We start from the raw sequence: 21540 nt of genomic DNA on the forward strand, positions 1-21540 counted from the left end.
AAACTTGTCCACACAAGAATCTGAATACATCCAAAGGTGTAGTAAAATCGAAAGACCTATCAATGTGCACTACTGAAGAGATAAGAAAAGAATTAAAAACCAAAGAGTAATAAACGTTAAAAGAATTACATTAAAAAAAGAGAATCAGACTATACTTATGAACACTTACATTATGCATGTTGAAAAAGTTGAACCCTTTATACCAAACCCACTTCGGTGCTTTAAATGCCAGAAGTTTGGGCACCATGAGGATGCATGTAGGGGACGAGCAGTGTGTGGTAGATGTGGCCAGAAAGATCCAGACCACACTGTCAATGACTGCAATCTTGATTGCAAATGTGCAAATTGTGGAGAAAACTATCCCGCTTATGCTAGGGCATGCAGGAAGTAGTGTCAATAAAACATACCAAAAACATCTCCTTTCTCGAAACCAGGAAAATAGTAGATGGATACATGAAGGAAAAGACGTACTCTCAAGTCACCTCAAGTTGTATATCATCCAACATCACTGACCAAGCCTCCAACTACGAAATACTAATAAACAAATTGTTACAATTGGGACCAAACGACTGGCCCAAATTTATAAATGAAATCAAACCAAACATATCATCAAAAATTAATCATCCCATTAAATCATCAACTAATGTTACCAATAAAACAAATTCTCAACCAAAATCAGAACATCCAAGAAAACAAAGAAAGACCACAAAAATCACCAGTACGTCGTGCAAATGCTGAAAAAGACGAAACTAAGGAAAAACAAAATCAGTTAAAAGAAAGACCACACAGGTCACCAATACATCTTCCCCATGATGACAAAAACACACTTGAAAAACAAACAAAATAATATAAAGAAATTACCACAAACAGAAGCCACTGCAACTACTACAAATAGATTTACGCAATTAGAAGACATGGAAACTGAAGTTACTTCTCAAACCAAAAAAAAATCATCATGAATTAATCCAATGGAATTGTCGTGGATTGAAGGCAAATTACAATGAAATTTTATTGTTGCAAACCAAATTTAATCCTTTGGTTATTTGTCTCCAAGAAACCTTCCTTTAAGAATGAGGACAATTTGTATATCAAACACTATCAACAATATAACTACATTCATAATATAAGACTTAGAGCCTCTGGTGGTGTATCAGTATTCATTAAAAATAACATACCCCAGAGCCAAATTGAATTAAAAACAAATTTGCAAGCAGTTGCCATAAGAGCAACTTTACACAAACCGATAAGCATTTGTTCTTTATACATACCACCACATGAACCAAATAGATGAAAATGAATTGGAGAACTTAATAGAGCAAATACCCAAACCTTTATTTTCCTAGTCACAACACCTTATGGGGATGCAAGGAAACGGATAGAAAGGGAAAGAAAATTGAAAATCTAATAAATAAAAATAATCTATGCTTGTTCAACCAAAATGAAGCCACTCACATCAATCCAACAAATGGATCGCTTAGTTTGCTTGATTTAACTATATGTGACCCGTCCACTTATCTGGATTTTTCTTGGAGCGTATTCGATGATGCCTGTGGTAGTGATCACTACCCAATCATTCTCAAAAGCCATGAAAAAATATTTCAACGTCCACCAAGATGGAAACTTAACAAAGCCAACTGGGAAAAATTCAAGAATCTCTACTCAGAACAATTGACAGAAAACAACATCGATACAATCGAAACATTTACACAAACATTAATAGGAGAAGAGTGCATTCCCAAAAACACTACTTCAGGAAAAAGGAATAGACTATGGTTTAACAAAGAATGTAAAGAATCAATAAATCTACGAAAAGCAGCACTAAGAAAATTTAATAAAGAATAAACAACAAGCAACTTAATTGAATACAAATTGCATAGAGCAAAATCACGCAGAATAATAAAGAAAGCCAAAAAAGAATGCTGGCAAGAATATGTCAGCAAGATCAATGTTTCCACTAAACCAAAGACAGTTTGGGAAATGGTTAAAAACATTTCTGGAAAACATAATCCGATACCAATTACTTTTTACTGAAAATACCAAAATAACAGAAACAAAGGCTATAGCGAACAAATTAGCAAAAACATTTTCAGAGAATTCTTCTTCAAAAAACTATAACAAAGAATTCCAAACCATCAAAAAAAATATCGAAAAGTACAAGCTTAACTTCAGTTCCAAAAACTTTGAAGAATATAATAAACCTGGTTCAATAAGAGAATTGGAAAATTCCATAAACAAATCACACAACACAGCCGTAGGACCAGATGAGGTCGACTATAGTTTTTTGAAAATACTTCCAAAAACTTCATTGGAACTTTTACTAAAAATCTACAATGACATCTGGATTAAAAAGAAGTTCCCAGAATCTTGGAAACATACAACGATTATTCCAATACCAAAACCAGGAAAAGATTCTTCACATCCTGGAAATTATTGACCAATTTCACTATAAGTTGTATATGCAAAACATTAGAGCGAATGGTAAATCATCGCCTAATTTGGTATTTATAAACAAACAAACTAATAACCAATGCACAGTGTGGTTATCGTAAAAATCGTGGATGTCTTGACTATTTGGTCAACTTAGAATGCTATGTCAGAGAAGCCTTCATAAGAGGGGAACACGCCACAACTGTCTTTTTCGATCTAGAAAAGCTTATGATACTTCCTGGAAATTCGGAATTATGAAAGATCTATTCGACTTTGGACTTAAAGGTAGACTTCCCGAATTTATTCAAAATTTTTTAACGAACAGACCCTTCAGGGTACGCATAGGGTCTACTCTAAGTGATATAAATAAGCAGGAAGAAGGTGTGCCACAGGGTAGTATATTATCAACAACCCTATTTTATATAAAAATCAACAACATCGTAAAGGAACTTACTCCTGACATAAATAGAACATTGTACGTGGATGATTACTCTATAAGCTATCGTTCTAAGCACATCCATACTATTGAAAGAAAATTGCAACACAGCATAAGCAGAATGAATAAATGGGCAAAAAAAAAAAAAATGGTTTTAAATTTTCAAAAAATAAAACCAAATGCAATCATTTTTGTAATCAACACAAATTACACAATGATCCCAAATTACAACTCGATGGAGAAGATATCCCCTTTGTTGATGAATACAAGTTTTTAGGAATGATTTTTGATGAAAAACTAAGTTTTATTCCCCAACATAAACTATGTTAAAAAAAATGTAATAAAGCACTGCAACTTCTGCATGTTGTGGCTCATACAAACTGGGGAGCTGACAGGCAGACCTTGTTAAACCTGTACAGATTCCTAATTCGATCTAAAATTGACTATGGCAGCTGTATATACCAAGCAGCAAGAAAATCCTATGTTAAAATTTTAAATCCCATTTACCATACAGGACTGAGACTTGCACTGGGAGCTTTCAGAACATCTCCAGTAGAAAGTTTGTATGCCGAAGCAAATGAGCCTCCACCCAACCTCAGATATAACAAGTCAGCACTGCTATATTATACAAAATTGAAGGCAGATCCCGACAATCCTGCGCACGACTGCACGTTTTATCCCAAGTATAAACATTTATTTAAAAAAGAAAAAGCTATTAAAACATTTGGTCTACGAATGGAACTCATTATTGAAGAAGCAGAGATCCCGAGAACAAAAATTCACAAAACATTTACTTAAAAAATACCTCTTTGGAACATCATAGTACCAAAAGTTAGCAAACACTGTAAAGGAAAAACTCACGCTCTTGTTTATCAAGAAGAATTTGAACAAATCAAATACAATTATCCTAAACATGCATACATCTTTACGGACGACTCAAAACAGGTAGATGCAACAGGCAGCGCAGCTGTATATAATAAAAAATTAAAAAATAAAGCATCTCTTGAAAGAAACCTCCATCTTTAATGCAGAGGTTTGTGCAATAGATTTAGCACTTGATTTCATCTCCAGGGATAACGAAACAAAATATATAATTTTCTCTGACTTGCTATCAGCTATAATAGCAATACAAGCACAAAAGTCTAACAACCCGTTGTTAGTAAAATTGCAGGCTAGAATAAGCGAATTTTTAAAAACAAAAGAAATTGAGCTCTGCTGGATACCTAGCCACATTGGTATCAGAGAAAACGAATTGGTAGACACAGCAGTAAAGGATTCTCTAAATGAAAATCAAGATGAAAACTTTAAAGTCCCATATACGGATTTAAAAAAATATATAAATGAATGTATTAAAAAACAATGGCAAATTTATTGGAATAGTTACACTAACAATAAACTATATGCCATTAAACCAACAATTGGTAACTGGTAACAATATTCCAGGAAAAATAGAAAGGAAGAGGTTGTATTAACGAGATTGCGTTTAGGTCACACATACCTAACCCAATCATATTTACTTAAAGGAAAAGACCAGCCAATGTGTATTGCATGTCAGGTTCTGCTGACAGCAAAACATTTTCTTACTGAATGCATTGATTTTTTTCCTATAAGACGAAAATATTACAAAGACAGCAATATAAAAGAACTTTTCAAAAACATAAAAGTCAAACACATGATCGATTACCTTAAAGAAATTGGTATATATACAAAAATATAGATTTTCATATACATGTGAATAAGCAAGAAAAATTAATACAAATCGATACGGATTAGTATTTCTAAACTAATCCTTTGCACTTTTAATATACATAAGTATAATTAAATAAAATTTTACTTTATATACAAATCAACACAAACGCAACTACACCTTAGTAATAAATATTTACTAATACAAATTTAACACACGTAATGCAAATTTATTTTAAATATTTTTACACAAATATAACACTTTCACACAAATTTACACAGTAGTAGCAAATATTTATCATCACAAATTTACACACATAACGCAAATTCATATTAAATTTTTTTTTATTGCAAATTTACTCGCATTTTAATACATTTTATGCATTTACTTTTTTTATTTTTGTACTAAAACGTTTACGAATTTAATTAAATTTTAATGCAAACTATATTTCAACTATAAATATATTTATTCACATATTTTTGTTTATAAATAAAAAAAAATATGACTCTAAATCACGATTTAGCATAAAATAACCCAACAAGGGTGGATATGCTGTTAAACACACAAAAGAAAAAAACGTAACCTGTCTGGAATATGGTGGCGATAATGCAATTCCTCTTCTATGCAAATATAAGCAGTCAACTATTAGTCTCCTTGTGGCAGACAGTCCTGCAGAAATTTTTGCAGCAGATTGAAGCCAACTGTGTAAATGAGAAACATTTTCTCCTTTAACTCCCTAAGATCATTGTTCTTAATACTAATTCACAATTTAAAAGATCTGCAATAACAATATTGTCCGTATACAGAACTTATGGGAAGAACAGTGGACGGAGTACTGAACACACACACACACACACACGCGCGTGAAAACCATAAACGATATCAAAGGGAGATAAATGTGGATGTTAATAATTAAAAATTATTACTTGAAATGAAATGTACAGAAATTTATACGGTGAAGCCTAAAACCTTTTACCAAAATGACTGTATTTGGAATTAAATAATTCTTAAAGGGTTGATATCTCATAGACCAAGAAAAGGCTCAATTCTTGTCTTTTTATCATTCTTCAAAGTATTTTAATTATTTCAGGTTACTTAAATTGATAGAACCTTTTTTATATAAAACTAACCTGGGTGCCCGAGTGTTTGGAGGTGTGTGTTGAGCAAAAAAAAAAAAAAAAAAAAAAATGTTGCAGCAGCCAGGCAGGTCCACAAAGGAGGAAAAGAATGTGAAAAAAAAAATGCGATGTCTTTGCCATTGCATCCCTCATCAAACCAGAAGTGGCAACGGTTTAAATTAAGGCTAGTCAATCGAAAAGAGAAAATGACTTTCAAAAATATCGGCGAAAAAGCGACCCATCCTTGTAGAAAAGTGCCCAGTTGAGGGTAAAGGAATTAATGTTTTTAGCCAATTTTTCGATATTTGTTGTCCTAAGGGTTGATCTTCAAAACGATACCTATCTCGTGAAAATCCGTCGCATCTGTCGAAAGTTTTAGGCAGACATGATGATTGCAACGTCTTGTCAGACGAGTGCCACTCCCTCAGACATTTAAAATCCATGAGCATAAATGCCTGAGGGAGTATCTATACAAATATGATGTTACAGAGTCTTAGCTTTGTACGACAGCTAAGTCTCTCTCTCGGTTCAAAATGTTGAGATCCAACAACAAGCAAGAGCAAGATAGCCAGCAACAAATTAAACTGCAGACCAGCTTAAAGCGGGTAATGGTCTTCCGCTTTATGGTTTTTTAAATCAGAGATTTGCTTCTCCTAGAAAGGTTGCCTTCGTCACGGCTTAGGCAGACATACATACATACATACATTTTATCAGACGGATGAGATTTACATTATAGATAAAAAAAAAATTTTTTTTTTTTCTTTACTCCTTTCTAATTCTACTCCTCCATCATTCATTTAGTCATTTCTCCTTGATCCTCTCTCTTCACTCTTGTGCTTGGCTGGCTTTGGAAACCTGCAAGGAAATTTAGAATTTTGGGATGTTAAAGAGAAAAAGCTGATCAGCACCACAAAGGCAATGGACACGACTTATTTCAGCTGGTGTCCAGATGGTGAACATTTTATCACATCCACAATGGCACCTCGACTCAGAGTTGGTAACGGGTAAGCATCACCTGCTTTAAGAAGTCTTTAACAGAATCTTAAAACATGTATATCAAACACGTGGCGCTTTGGAAGCACACGCGCACTGGCTGCATTAAAGATAATGTATTTCATTATTTAACTGCCAAAAATCGCGATCTTTATAATTTAACTTGAATAATTCAGAACATTTTCTGATTATTGCAGAGAATTCTTTCTCGATTAAAAAACAATTTTATAAATCTGTATGATGTACGTACTTGTGACAATAAAAATATCATATTCCAAAAATCACATGAATTGGTAAATTAGTTTTACTTTTAAATAAGAAAATCAAATTTTGAGTATCCAGTGAGTAACTTTCTCACCCACCATTTTGAAAAAAAAAAAAATTTTAAGAAACAACAATCATTCAAAATTTGCTAGATTTTTGTTGTAATGTCTACAAATTCCCATTAATTGATTAAAAATGATTTTCTTTTTAAAAATAAAACTACTTGATTAATTTAATTTATGTGATTTTTGGAATATGATATTTTTGTTTTGCCATGGATACTTACATCCTACAGATTTTTGTTTTTTAATATGGGGAATTCTGGACAAGAATGTATATTTTCAATATATTTGAAAATCACATTTTATCTAAATTTATTTGTTGCCATTTAAGATTCTTTTTTTCTTTCTTTTTTTCGTTCATGAATGCAGTTAAATTATTTGTTTGCAAATTGTTTTTGTTTTTTTTTTGTTTTGTTTTTTTCTAAATATTCAATAATTGTTAATAAACAACTTTAATTAGTCCTATGCAGCCCTCATAAAACAAGACTCACATGACCCTTGAAGGAGGAGGACCCTGAGTTTGGCATGCCTAATCTGCTCAATGATGCCATTTTTTTTTTTTTTTTTCCTGTTTTAAATTTTAGATACAAATTATGGCATTATTTTTTTTTTTCATGTTTTAAATTTTAGATACAAATTATGGCATTATTTTTTTTTTTTTTTTTTTTTTTTTTTTTTTTCATTTTAAAAAAAAAATTTCCATGTTTTAAATTTTAGATACAAATTATGGCATTATTCTGGAAAGGTTCTTTCCCATGAAGACACACCCTCCGGCCAGGAATTATGGGAATGCTTGTGGTTGCCTGATATGGATGGAAAATATCCGGAAAAGCCCGTGAGCTATAAAAAAGTATCATCGAAAGACCAAAAAGAAGGTTCGTTATAAATATTTCAGCAATCTTCCATTCTTTGTTTTGTGAGAGATCTCTGGCTGTAACTTATGATCAAGAATTAAATTTTTTGACTATAATTCAAACATCTCTGACTGTTTTCTTGTAGTAGATGTTTTAAGTCTTGTTAACACATTTGATCTGCACAGTAGTTGTTATTATCATGAACCGGTGTAGATTATCTTAAATGTGTCACTCGGGACTTCCTGTACATGACGTCATTTCCTGAACACGTTGGTTTAAATTCTATTAACTTCTAATTTAGCCAATCAGCTTCCTGGTGGAAACTAGAAAGCTGATTGGCTAACTAAAAACTCAATAGAATGTGTGTATATAAAAACGCAAGACAACCACAACTCCTCGCATAAGCCTGATGAATCTTAGCATAGATGAAACTTGGAATATTCTGTGTAGCTTTATTGCCATATATATTTTATAACTTACTAGCTCTACCTACGTATTGAGCACTGTTGAAGTAAATACTTAAAGTTTATGCATAAATTTATACTTTCATATATTAATTTATGTGATTAAATGAAGTAGTCATATATATATGTGTGTGTGTAAACTGTGTTTCTCACTTTATTACAGATCATAATTTTTTAATTACTTCAACAATATTAATCATAAAAAATTTAAATTTTGCACACTGATAGAAGAAGATAAGCTACCAAAATATCTTTCAAATCTTTAATATTTCAAAAGTTATATGCTGAATTTTCTGAATTAAAACCTGCCCTCGTGGGGAGACAAATAAATGAGAACAAAGGCCACTTGATCCCATCATGTTGCCAATTCATATCTATACACATAGATATTGTTCGATTTTCATATATATACACTCATGGGCAAAAAAAAAATGGGCCAAACAAATTTCATACATTTTATTGCACTAAAAGTTATATTGAACAATTGAATAAGGAAACTTAAACGAGACTAATAATACAGAACAAGACATTTACTTTAATAAATGCTTGGTATGGAATTGCATCCCCTTTTGATTTCTTTAAAAGATCAATCCTTTTAGACATGCTCTCAACCAAAGTGGAACACTGCAAAGAAGAGATGCTAACCATTCGCTTTGCACAGCTTCCCACAATTTGTCATTATTCTAAAAAAAAATTTTAAGAAATGTTATTTTCCTTTCGTATACCATTCTAACATTCCCAATTTTGTTTCTACACGAATAAATGGGTAAACTTTATAGAAATTTATGTAGTGAATAAATGACAAAAGTTTATATTCCAAGTTTCATGATGTTGACCATCTTACAATTTATTCCATTATTTCAGTTGACATTCACAATTCTTGACAGTGTCTGTTTCGTAGCACAAAACCATTCACTTAATTATTATATCAATCAGTGAATCTATTTTGCCCTTAACTCATCAGAAGAAATAGCAACAATCAATGTACCAATTCATTCATTATATGCTCTGTAATTACATTGAGCTTCTTAAATAAGGATGGGTATATATAAAAAGGGAAATATAAGTGAATAAAGTATATTTCCACAGAAATATATATGTGTGTGTGTGTGTGTGTGTGTGTGTGTGTGTATTTTGGCAACAAGTCATTATTCAAGTACATCTGATTGAACACTGGCTGGCATATTATATATTATGGTACCCAAAAGTTGTTGTTCGGCCATATTATATAACCAATTCAAAAATAACTATAAATACACCAAGCTTCAAAAAAAAAAAAAAAGGTACTTGTGCAGTTTAATCAAGACATTAAAAAATGAAAATATATTTAAAAAAAAAAAAAAAAAAGGTTATATTGTACGTATTCACTTAATTTGATCGAGTAGTTTTTTTGTTTGTTTTTTTACAGTGGAAAAACACGTTTTTATGAGAGCGCATTGAAGGCAGGCATCTTGGATTTTTAAAAGATTTTGTTTGTAGTTTGGAAACACCACGGGCAGATAACTCCAGTTAAAGCGCCAACACTCCCTCCCCATCTTTAATACTAGCTTTTCTTCCTAAAAATCAAACCTTTTGCTCGGTCCCATAACAAATTGTTTTTTTACTGTAAAAAACTACTTGATGAAATTGAAATTTTTTTTTCGGAGAACTTCATTCCATAACGGATACGTACAATTTAAACTTTTTTTTGATATTTTCATTTTTTAATGTCTTGACTAAACTGTACAAGTACCAAAAAAAATGCCAAGAACAACAATTTCTCTTGACGTTGATTGGTTGAACCGATAGAAAGCGCTTGGGACGAATATGGCTGAACAACAACTTTTGGGCGCCATAATATACAACATGCCAGCTGAAAAAAAAAGACCAGTCGGTGAATTGAAAAGATATCCAAAAAAATTGGAAAAAAGAATAACTCTGTCGTGTTCAATCAGATATGCTTGAATATATATATATATATATATATATATATATATATATATATTATAATTTTATTTATTAAATATTTTAATGTTTTTATTCTGAACATTGATCTCTTGCATACGTTAAATTAAAAAAAATTATTATGAACCCTTTTTAAGACGTGTTATAAAATTTAGTAATAACATATTTAACAAATTACTTTCTTTTTTTTTTGGGTGCAAGTCATGGGTCAACCTAATTTACAAAAAAATACAGAAAAATCTTTAATATGTACATATCTGTTACATAACAAAAATGTCAAATTCCAAAAATCATGTCAATTGATAAAGTAGCTTTGTAAACTAAGAAAATCAAATTTCATGATTTAGCAAGACATCTTTTGGTTAGTTTCCCCTCTCTGTCCTGCTCTAAGTAAATCTGATGACCTAGTCCACAAATTCCAAAAATTCATCACGACAAGTTTCAAGAAAAAATACACGATTAAACCCGGTTCTCCAACTTCCAACGTAGACCCCTACTACCATGTCTCCTTCTCCAACATCAGGGGTCTACGTTCTAACCTTCCAGAGGTTGAAACCCAATTACAGGAGACTAAACCAGACCTTTTATTTTTTAAGTGAAACTGGCATTGGACAGGCTATTTCCCTAGAAGAGTTCGCAATTAAAGGATACTCTAACTTAACTTCTAAATCTGACCCCCAAGATCGCCATGGGCATGGAATATGTGCCTATATTAGGGATAACTTTCCATGTGGTAGGGAAATCTCCAGGGAAGATCCTAACTTACCCTATATGTGCTTCCGGGTTGCTTTAGCTCACACTACGGCATTTATATTTACTCTCTATCGCCCCCATAACAGCGGAGTTACTATCTTTCAAAGCATATCTGAGAAAATTGACCAAGTCCTATCTGCTTATCCTTCATCTAACATTCACGTATGTGGTGACTTCAATGTTCACAACGTCGAATGGTTGACCCACTCTAACAAGACCGATGATGAGGGGAGGTTCTGTCATGATTTCTCCATTGCCTATGACCTCACTCAGATTGTTCAGGAACCCACCCGTGTGCCCGACAATGACGGCCAGTATGCGAGCCTACTAGATCTTTTTCTCACAACTTGCCCTGAACTATGTTCAGTTTCTGTTCTGTCGCCTCTTGGATCTTCCGACCACTCTGTTGTATTAATTAAGATAAAAATGAAATGTAATAAGTCTCCAGACGTACCTCTCCATCGTACAGTATATCGATACACTAAGGCTGACTGGGATAGCTTCCGTACATTTATATCTGATCTACCTCTGCATTTCATGTTTAAAAAGGATGTGTCCTCTATAGTATTAGACCTGACTGAATGGTTAATTGTAGGTATTGACCGTTTCATACCCTCGAAAAAGTTTCAGCAAAAACCTAACAGCCAGCCATGGTTCTCTCCAGAATGTGCTGCTGCCATTGCGCACAGAAATCACTTTTTCCACTGTTTCCAACGTAATAGATGTATGAAAACTAAAGCCGCTTTCAGGACTGCAAGCAACCATTGTAAGAAAGTAATAAAGAATGCAAGAGAGTTGTATGCTCAATCTGTTAAGTCCAAAGTAGCTGAGCAGCGGCTTGGTTCCCACCAGTTTTGGCAAATAGCAAACAGAATCTTGAACAGAAGCGTGTGCTCCATCCCAACTATTATCAATGGACCTGAGGTAATCTCGTCAGCATCAGACAAAGCCAAACTCTTTGTCAAAAACTTTGCAGCTAATTCTACCCTTTGCGATCAAGGCCGCCAACCCCCAATATTTCCTCCTGTATCAGAAAATACGCTATGTGATATACGTATATCTGTACATGAAGTTGCCAAGCTAATCAAAAACCTTGATTCCAGTAAAGCAACTGGCCCTGACGGTATTCCAATTATAGTACTCAAAAAACTTCAACCTGAACTAGCGCCCATACTTACAAAACTGTTTAAACGTTGTCTTAAGGAGAATAGTTTCCCATCTCCCTGGAAAATTTCATCAGTATGCCCTGTATTTAAGAATTCAGGTGATCGCTCATCCCCCTCTCAGTACAGGCCAATAAGTCTCCTGTGCGTCATGAGTAAGTTGCTAGAATCTGTGTTAAATACAGAAGTAATCAACCATCTCAACAAAAATAACCTCCTTAGTGACACTCAATATGGTTTCCGTTCTGCTAGATCTACAGCAGATGTGCTTACAGTTATATCTCATAGGATTAGCAAATCTCTCGACGGAGGCAACCTTTCTAGGGCAATTGCTCTTGACATATCTAAGGCCTTTGATAGGGTATGGCATAAAGGTTTACTTCATGAGATCTCTAGCTATGGTATTGCTGGAAATGTCTTCTCAATTATTAAATCATTTCTTTCTGATAGGTTCATAAGAGTAGTAGTTGAGGGGCAAAAATCAGAAGCTCACAGTATTAATGCCGGTGTCCCTCAGGGGTCCATCCTGGGCCCAACTCTTTTTCTGATCTACATTAATGATCTTCCAAATCACATCCTTACATCATTTGTAGATATTTATGCTCACGACTACCATTTATGGTAGCACATCTAAGACAGTAAACGACCAAGTTCTCTCCAATTCTCTCTCCTCTGATCTTGAGCACGTAGTACAATGGGGTAAGGGGTGGCTGGTTACTTTTAATGCATCTAAAACCAAGCTTCTCTCTTTACATCATCAATATTCTGATCCACATCTGGCATCAATTGAAATGAATGGCTCTCGTCTTCAGGAGGCCTCAAGTTTTGACAAGCTTCTTGGCTTGACCATTACTCCTGATCTTAAATGGAACACGTACATCAAATCTGTTGCCAAAGCCGCTGGAAAAATGGTGGGATCTTTCTATCGATCCGGTAGATATCTCACTGCTGATGCTATTCTCTATCTATATAAGAGCCAGGTACGTCCAAGGATGGAATACTGTTGCCACATCTGGGCAGGAGCTGCTAGAAAGGACTTGTCCTGCCTTGATAGAGTTCAAAATAGACTTCGTAGCCTCGTAGGAGATGTCCTTTTCTCTTCCTTGCAACCTCTATCTCACAGAAGAGATGTTCCAAGTTTGTCTCTGATGTATCGTTATTTTTATGGAAAGTGTTCGTCTGAGCTTCAATCTATGGTCCCCCCTCGCCAAACTTTCACAAGAAACACTCGTCTAGCTGTAAACACTATCAATAATTCCCCCCACTCTTTATCTGTACCTAAACCTAAACATAGATTCCATGAACAAAGCTTCTTTCTTAGAACTACACACCTGTGGAATTGTCTTCCGTTTTCCTGCTTTCCGGCTGACTACAATATGGTTGTCTTCAAGTCTAACGTAAATAAGTTCTTGATGAGCCGTTCCATATAAGTTATCAAATTTACCAAATTTTCATTACTAATGATTATTATATTGTCCAATTTCTACTGTACACTCTTTAACCCTTATCCTTGAGTGGCCTCTTGGCCTTGATAATGTGGTGATGCCCATGTAAAAAAAAAAAAAAAATAAGGGGGAGACAACTCTATTCAAAGTACCAGGCAGGTTGAACAGACTACCTCTGAAAGAGGAAGTTTCATGGGAGTGTGAAATTCACAAACGGTTCCTAATTGCATGTACATCCCTGTCAGGGACAATGTTAGGTTTTCGTATATCTTGCAGGGGAGGTGTCAACGACGTCCCACATAGAGTGCCTGCTATTCCCAAATGGTCACCCATCTGGTACTGACCAGGCTCAACATTGCTTAACTTTAGTGATCTAATGAGAACCGGTGTGTCAACCTGATTATGCTGATCTGAACTACCAAGAGCGAAATCAGCCTTTTAATGGCTATAATTTACTATAAAAATTGTTAAAAATGATTTGCTATATAAAACAAATTACTTGATCCATTTACGTGATTTTTGGAATACAACATTTTCGTTCTGTGACAGGTAGATACATCATAAACATTTTATTGTTGTTTTTTAAATTGAACAGTATCTTATATTTTTTTCATATTTGTTTTTCAGCCAAACCTGCTGCCACCTATAAGCCTCCACACGCACGCAACCAGGTTTCCTCGACTTCCACTAAATTGCATAACTATGAACCGCCTTCAAACATGAAGAAGATCCCGGGACTTGGTAGGTTTTTATTCCATTTTTTTTTCAAGAAAGACAGTTTCTCAGCAGTTTCACTGTAACCACTTTCACTCTGAAAGCTTACGTTGTGTGTGGCGTATAGTTTTCAGACACTTACCAAAAGATTTTTGAGGGTAATTTATTATTGATTTTATTTATTAAATATTTGAATATTTAGTAAATATCTTTTACGTACATAAAAGTTATTCATGAGCATGTGTTTCTGAGTCGTCAGTGTGACTAAACTTTTAACAAGGATCGAACTTGTAACTGCCCAATCGGCAGGTTGATGTTTGACCACCGAGCTATGACAACCTGTCAAATATTTAAAAATTTTCTTGCGTTTGTGACACGAAAGCAGATTTTATTAATATTTTTTTTTTTTTTTTTTAATGAAACAACCATTAGAATTCAAAATGTTTGTGTTTGTGATATGAAATGTGTGCGTGTGGTTTTATATTATCGATATTGTTTTATCATTATTTATAAACTGGCATACTTGAGCCTAAATTCGAAGTCTGTTCTGTTAACACCAGTTTGCTAATTAAAACATAAATTGTAGATGGCATTACGCTGTTTAATTTTATTTTTTAGTTTAATTTGATGTTTATAATGAGTGCTAACTCAGGAAGTCTTTACTAAGATATATTCAAAATAAATTTTAATGAGTCTAGATTGTCTGAATTAAAAGAATAAGACATTCAGGGAATTGTTTTTTTTTTATATATACCTTCTTGTAAGATCTATAGGTTTTTTATTTTTTTATTAGCGATTCTGTTTTGCTTACCGAAGTGGTGAGGAGGGGGGGGGGCGGTGCAAATAAACTAAGGGCAAGTAACTCTGTCACTGTTTAGGTGGTATTTATTTGCTCCCCCACCAAGCAAATTAGGCACAAGGCTGATTTTTAAGCGAACCAATTAAATGCAACAAAATCGCTAATAAAAAAATAAATTAAAAAAAGAAACAATACATTTTTCCAATTACTCTAAGTGATCTTAAGCTATTACCACTAGGCTTAACGTTGAAACAACCCGTCAGCTCCAGACGGGCACAAAGGATCGCAAAACGAGTAGGGCATGAGCTCGTCGGAGACAGAATCTACAACAGTCGATGGAAGAAACATCAATTACAGACCGAAATTTCAGACAACCTTACCTCATTCCTGGAAAGTATATCTCCGACTGATGACAAAACCCACACGCAAGAATACCTGGACATATCCTATAAGAAAGAATTTAAGGAAGTGAAGTGTCGCTAAATAAAGAAATTGGAAAATCTAAAAGTTAAGGACGTAAGACTCCAGGTCCACCATTAACCAATAAGAGCCATTGTCAACTAAAGTAAATGTCAGTTAACTCCCTCTGAGGAATCTGTGCTAAACAAAGGTCTCAACTTTGTCACAGCCATAAAGCAGATTCCATACTTAGATATGATAGCTCCAATAAGAAGAGACAGTCTTGAATAAAGATGAACTAAGGTGGAAAGTGAGACAAGCACTCGAGAATTCAAAGCCTCGAAAACCAAACCTCTCAAAGGAAAAAGTATTGGCTATCAAGTCCCTGCACGGTGATAGTGATAGTAAAAAAACATGTATAGATATACATCAATATATCGTAATAATTAGTGATATTTACAACTAGAAATAAAAATAGGTTTAAGGCTCCTAATATTCGTACTAGTATTGTCTGCAAGGATCTGTGGCGCAGTGGTTAAAGTACTTGGAAAAATCAATTATAAAAAGTGATATTTCCTAAAAGTTGAAGGGTCAATCCTCAGTGTGGGCGACCGAAAAATACAATTGCGAATTTCTTAGGACCTTTCCAGTTATGGCTTATGGAACAAGAGCACGCTATCTCCCATGGAGTAAATAAATGGTTTCGCTCAAAATTCCGTCCAAATTTCTAAGTTTAACAGAAACATTCCTGAGTTCGACAAGATACACCTGAAGAAGGTCGGAGGTTACATTGACTGTCCAACGCATGTGCAACAAAAAATGTTCACTCTCCAGAGAATAGCTACTTCTCTTTGTATCTCTTCTGCCGAAATATCTGGTGGGGAGGTTTTTTGACGATTCTGTTCTTTTAGTTTTGAAACTGTTGTGGGAGTAATGATGAAAGTGCTCAATATTCTTAGTATAGCAGCTCTGTCCAAACCAAACTTGATGTTCATCGGGGCAATGCCCGGTATCCATGCTAGTTTTTTAATAATTGTAAATTTTTTTGTAATTTTCTAGACCCAAGTGCTACTGCTGGCAAAAATCAGAAGAAGAAAGGAAACCAGAAATCACAACAACAGGTATAAAAAGTTGATTATTTATCGTCTGGGTTTATAGTTTCAGGCCGGAAGTGGTGTCAGATAAAAACTTAGCATTGATATAAAAAATATTTCACTTACTGAACCAGACTTCCTGTTGCAGTTTAAAAAAAAAAAAAAGTAATAAAATTGGCATAAAAGAAAATAGGTAAAAATATTGTGAACCTTTTTTATAAAAAAATTATTACTTTATGAAATATTTATTGATTTTTTTTAAAGGAAAATAGAATAAATTATTTTTTCCAAATAAAAAGGAATAACAAATATCATGCATGCAAATTTCATGTAAGATGTTGCTAAAGTAATTATTTTTAAACTTTGCGACATCAGAGGAACTCTTGTCGTTAATTTCTGAAATTTTTAGCATTAGTTATTTGCATCGCATATATTTGTTGTATTAAAAACTGATTCACAATAGTGAAACAATAACATTTTATTTTATGCAAAAAGACAATCAAGTATTATTAGTTTTGTAAAAGATATTTAAAAAAAAAATAAAAATACATACAAAACTTTTACATATTTTCTTTTACGCTAATCTGATCATTTTTAACTAAACAGGAAATCAAGTTTAGTAAGTGAACATTTTTATATGGAAGCTAAGTTTTTATCTGACATCGCTTCTGACATACTTTTGTGTTCCAGAATTTATTTTTCTACATAGTCACCACCATTCTCAATGCACTTCTGGCGCACGTCCATAGCAGAGCTTGCTTTTTTGATTCTTACACTGTCAATATCTGCAGCAGAGAGATGAACCTTTAAGGTCATGAATGTGTAAGTTCAGTCATCATAACAATGCAATTTAAAATCCCCTTTGAGCCATTCGGGTGAAATAAAATTTAAAAAAAATAGTATCTATTACTTTTGGATCGTTCCTAGTATTTCCATACATCCGAATACAAATCTCACATAAAATTTAAATATAATTTTTTGATTCTGAACGCATTACTTTGACCCAAACAGGCAAGATATTTCTTTCACTGCCATATTGACATTTTTATTATTTTGATTCTTGTAACATTAACACCATTAATCATACCATGTAACCCACTAGACTTGATGACTCATGTACATATTTTAAATATATTCAATCGAAGCTTTTTACTTTTATTTGTTTTTATGCTGGGTTTGTTTTTACTTTCAGGCTCAGAATTTCAACATTCCTGGCCTTGCCCCAATGGCTGCACCTGAGCCTGAAGCAGGGGAACAAGACAAAGAGAAACGGAAGAAAACTCTGAAAAAGGCAAGAACAAAACTTTTCTTTCTTTTGTAAATCAAACCTAAAATCTTTTAATCATGTTTATTTTGAATATTTCTTATTTAATTTCAGTAATTTCACTTCAACATTTAATGAAAATTTTTGGGGCTTAGATAAATACTTTCGCAGTTTTAACAAAAGAGCTACAATAATATCAGTGCATCTCCATTTACACTGAATATCCACAGAATGCCAACATCAATAGATTACACATGAAAGAGTCTGCTGTGGAATTTCCACAGGTCCTGCTAGTTACTATTAAAAACATTAAAAGTTTTAATGTTCCATTTTTGAAATTTATCGTTCAAAATTATAAAAGAACGCTGATAACGTTGACTAGTTAGTCAGTTTGAGTCGTTATGCTGCTCCAGGTTGTCAGATGCTGACTAGATTAACTCTGGCCAATATTTCCTGCGAGCCAAATCCGCTTGAAAGGAATGGTAATCATAAAGATTTTCTGACCTTCTCTTTGATATTATTAATTCGCAATAACTCGGTCTTTTCTTCTAAACGTAAACTATAACTTGCTTATCTCCCTTAGATTAAATTAATTAATCTATTTTAGATTTAATTAAGAACTTGCTTATCTCCCTTAGACCATTTATAAATATTTTTGTTTCTTTGTTTTTATGTTCAATAAATAATTTTTATTTTAAACTCTTTAGTTTTATTTTATTTTTATTTTTTAATATATGTTGCATAATACCCCTAGACTCCAACATGTAACACCAAGATATGTTGGTTCCCTCCCTCTCCCTCAAACTATAATCAAAATAAGAAAGATTTCAGGAAAACCTGGGAAAGGGTTAGCCTAACTATTTCAAAATCGTGTCTCTAAACCAATTTTATACGTTTTTTACTTTGTTTTTTTCTGTTATTCAATTTTTTTAAACCTTCTTCCATTTTTTTTCTTATTTTAGAAATTGACGCAGATCAATAAATTGAAGGAAATGTTAAAAAATGGAAAGAAACTTGACAACAGTCAGGTAAGTGTGATACGAGAAAAATGTACCATTAAATTTATGATATACGTTGGGATTAGAGTGTCAGTCAGAGCCAATTTATTGCTTTTGATGTTTAGAATCGGTGAAAATTTTTGTTTTTGTAGACATATTTTTAGTATTTACTTCAATTCTGAATACATAAGTAGAGCATGGTAGTCATGTAACTTTTAGAGAAAGATAGTATAATTTGATTTGTCTGAAAGACCTTTATTCTTGCAAGACACTACAATCTACATGATAGTCACATTCCATTCATGAAGGAATTAATTCTGTTGGTTGATTTGACAGTTTGTTATTTTATTTTATTTTTTTTTCTCATTAATTCTCTCCAGAGAATTATCTGGACTGATTTGGGATATCATACTATAAACTCTTAAAAAAAAAAAAAAGCATTGACAATATCAAAACAACTTCGATTGACAGGTGTATTGAATTTTGCTAGAAATTGTATGTTTTGGAAAAAGGAATGGTCAACCATTTTAATATAAAAATATAGAATTTATTATTATTAATCAGGAAAGAGAGAGAGACAGGATAGATTTACCACAAGTGAAAGAAAGAGACAAGAATACATATACTGAAAAAAGAGAGATGGAATGGAAAGACTAGAGTGACTGACTGGTAGATCATCGAAACAGTGTTTCATGGTAAACAACTGATGATCCCTAAAATAACATTAGAACTATTGGGAATTCATAAAAGCAATTTGATTCAGCAATTCGAGGAAATTGACTTACTGGCAAAATCATTTCTCAGTGAAGGACTAAAAAACATTTTTTTTTTTTTAATATATATATAATATAATGTATGTATATGATGTGGCTCTCATTTGAAACCACACCAAAGACCATAACCGTGGCCAGAAACTTTGTTTTTATCAACCTGCTATTCATGGCAATCCAGCAATGCATTTTGACGGTGCTGGCAATGGTCCTGTTTTTATAACTTGGATCAGTAGAGAGCATAAGTTATACAGTGGCGCATCTCTGATCTTAAATAATGTAGAATGCCATTTTATTTTAATTGGATCAAAATTCATTTTTTTTTCTTTTTTTTTACACATATTTTGTATTTATGCTTTTTTTTTTTTACACACATTTTGTATTTATGCATTTTTTTTTTACACATTTTGTATTTATGCATTTTTATTTTTTTTTATTTTTTTATTACACATTTTGTATTTATGCATTTTTTTTTTTTTTACACATATTTTACATTTGGGGCCAATACTTTTTCGGAGATGACGATGGTAAAGTGATAGTTGCTTCTGAGAGCCAAACTGAATGAACTGGAGTATAGAAATAATGTATTGCTTCAACAGGATGGTGCAATATCGCATACTTTTAGACGTGCTATAAGAATTCTAAAGGAAATATTTCTGAATCATTTGATTTCTTTGCTTAGTAATATTGTTTGGCCTACAAGATCACTTGATCTAAACCCCTGTGATTTTTTTTTTTTTGTGGGGATATTTGAAATCAAAAGTATCCAGCCAATGCCCTTAATTGCTTAAAGAATTAAAACTGTCTATTCGTTCTGAATTTGCTGCAATTCCACCCAAAATGATCCATCGAGTTATTGAAACTTTCGTAAACGTCCGCGCTCATGTGTTAGCAATGATGGGAAAACAAAGCATAGTACTATTTGGAATCATATCTACAGGGACACTGTATAGGGAGTTGAGCAGCAAGATGTCTGTTCACATTACACTTGAACTTCTGCATATCAGTACAGTCAGGGAAACAGGAGACCAGGAGAGAATTCCAGTCTTGCGGCTCGGAGGAAGAAATTATTAGACTTTTTTCTTTTATTTCAATAAAATGCTTCATATTATATACATATATAATACTTTAAAGTAAAAAATTATTTGGCGATGGAAACCTTTTATTTTATTTATTTATATTTTTTTTTTACTTTTTAAATAGAAACCTTTTTTTACTTTTTAAATAGAAACCTTTTATTTTATTTTTTTACTTTTTAAATAGAAACCTTTTATTTTTATTTTTTTCTTTGCAGTTGGATAAAATTTCCAAATATGATGAAATTGTGAAGTTAATCAAAGACCTTGAAGTCAGCTGATGATCAAAACTGTTATTTATTGTCCTCAGTGCTTGTCAGCCAGAAAAGAAAAGAGTTTATAAGGTTTAAGCCTTCACCCCTACCCACCCTGCTTCACAATTCCGAAACTCTTTTTACCCTGGAAATAATAGTTACGCTGTCAAATTTGCTGCCAAAAAGTCATCCATACTCCAACAGCGACTTCTGACTCATTTTCTTTCTTTCAAGCTCTGGCCCAATCCACTAAGCACTGATTTGGACCAAGATCATTCAACATGTTATTCTTATGTTGAAAATGTTTGCATAAAACTTTTCTTTAACCAAAATGAATTTTGTCATTTTTTACTTGACATTCCTTTGACCCATGATAATTGATCTGTTTTTTCATGCTTGTGTAAATTGATGATCTTTTAAACCAACACATCTCAGGTGAAAACATTATATACTTACCCATCATATCAAAATTAGTATAAATTCTAAAATTTATAAAAAAATGATCAAGTAAAAATAGAATTTATCGAATTGAGTTTTATCGTGTGTTTTAATGTGGAAGAGT

The 21540-nt window shown here is 33.0% G+C and overlaps 1 protein-coding gene across 2 annotated transcripts in view; it reads left to right on the plus strand.

The window, feature by feature from the left end:
• The window catches only part of LOC145296943 (eukaryotic translation initiation factor 2A-like), a 73466-nt gene extending 52156 nt beyond the window's left edge, over positions 1-21310 (plus strand). For both annotated transcript variants that reach the window (XM_080143155.1, XM_080143156.1), the window contains exons 12-18: positions 6498-6672; positions 7705-7862; positions 14238-14351; positions 16582-16643; positions 17809-17907; positions 18843-18908; positions 20943-21310. In XM_080143155.1, the coding sequence (XP_079999281.1) occupies positions 6498-6672; positions 7705-7862; positions 14238-14351; positions 16582-16643; positions 17809-17907; positions 18843-18908; positions 20943-21005 (737 nt within the window). In that variant the 3' untranslated portion in view covers positions 21006-21310. The remainder of the gene's footprint in view (positions 1-6497; positions 6673-7704; positions 7863-14237; positions 14352-16581; positions 16644-17808; positions 17908-18842; positions 18909-20942) is intronic.
• The last annotated feature ends 230 nt before the right edge of the window (positions 21311-21540 follow it).

This window comes from Euprymna scolopes, chromosome 17, assembly GCF_053919585.1.
Source record: "Euprymna scolopes isolate OS-2025 chromosome 17, ASM5391958v1, whole genome shotgun sequence".
NCBI classification, from domain to species: Eukaryota; Metazoa; Mollusca; class Cephalopoda; order Sepiida; family Sepiolidae; genus Euprymna; species Euprymna scolopes.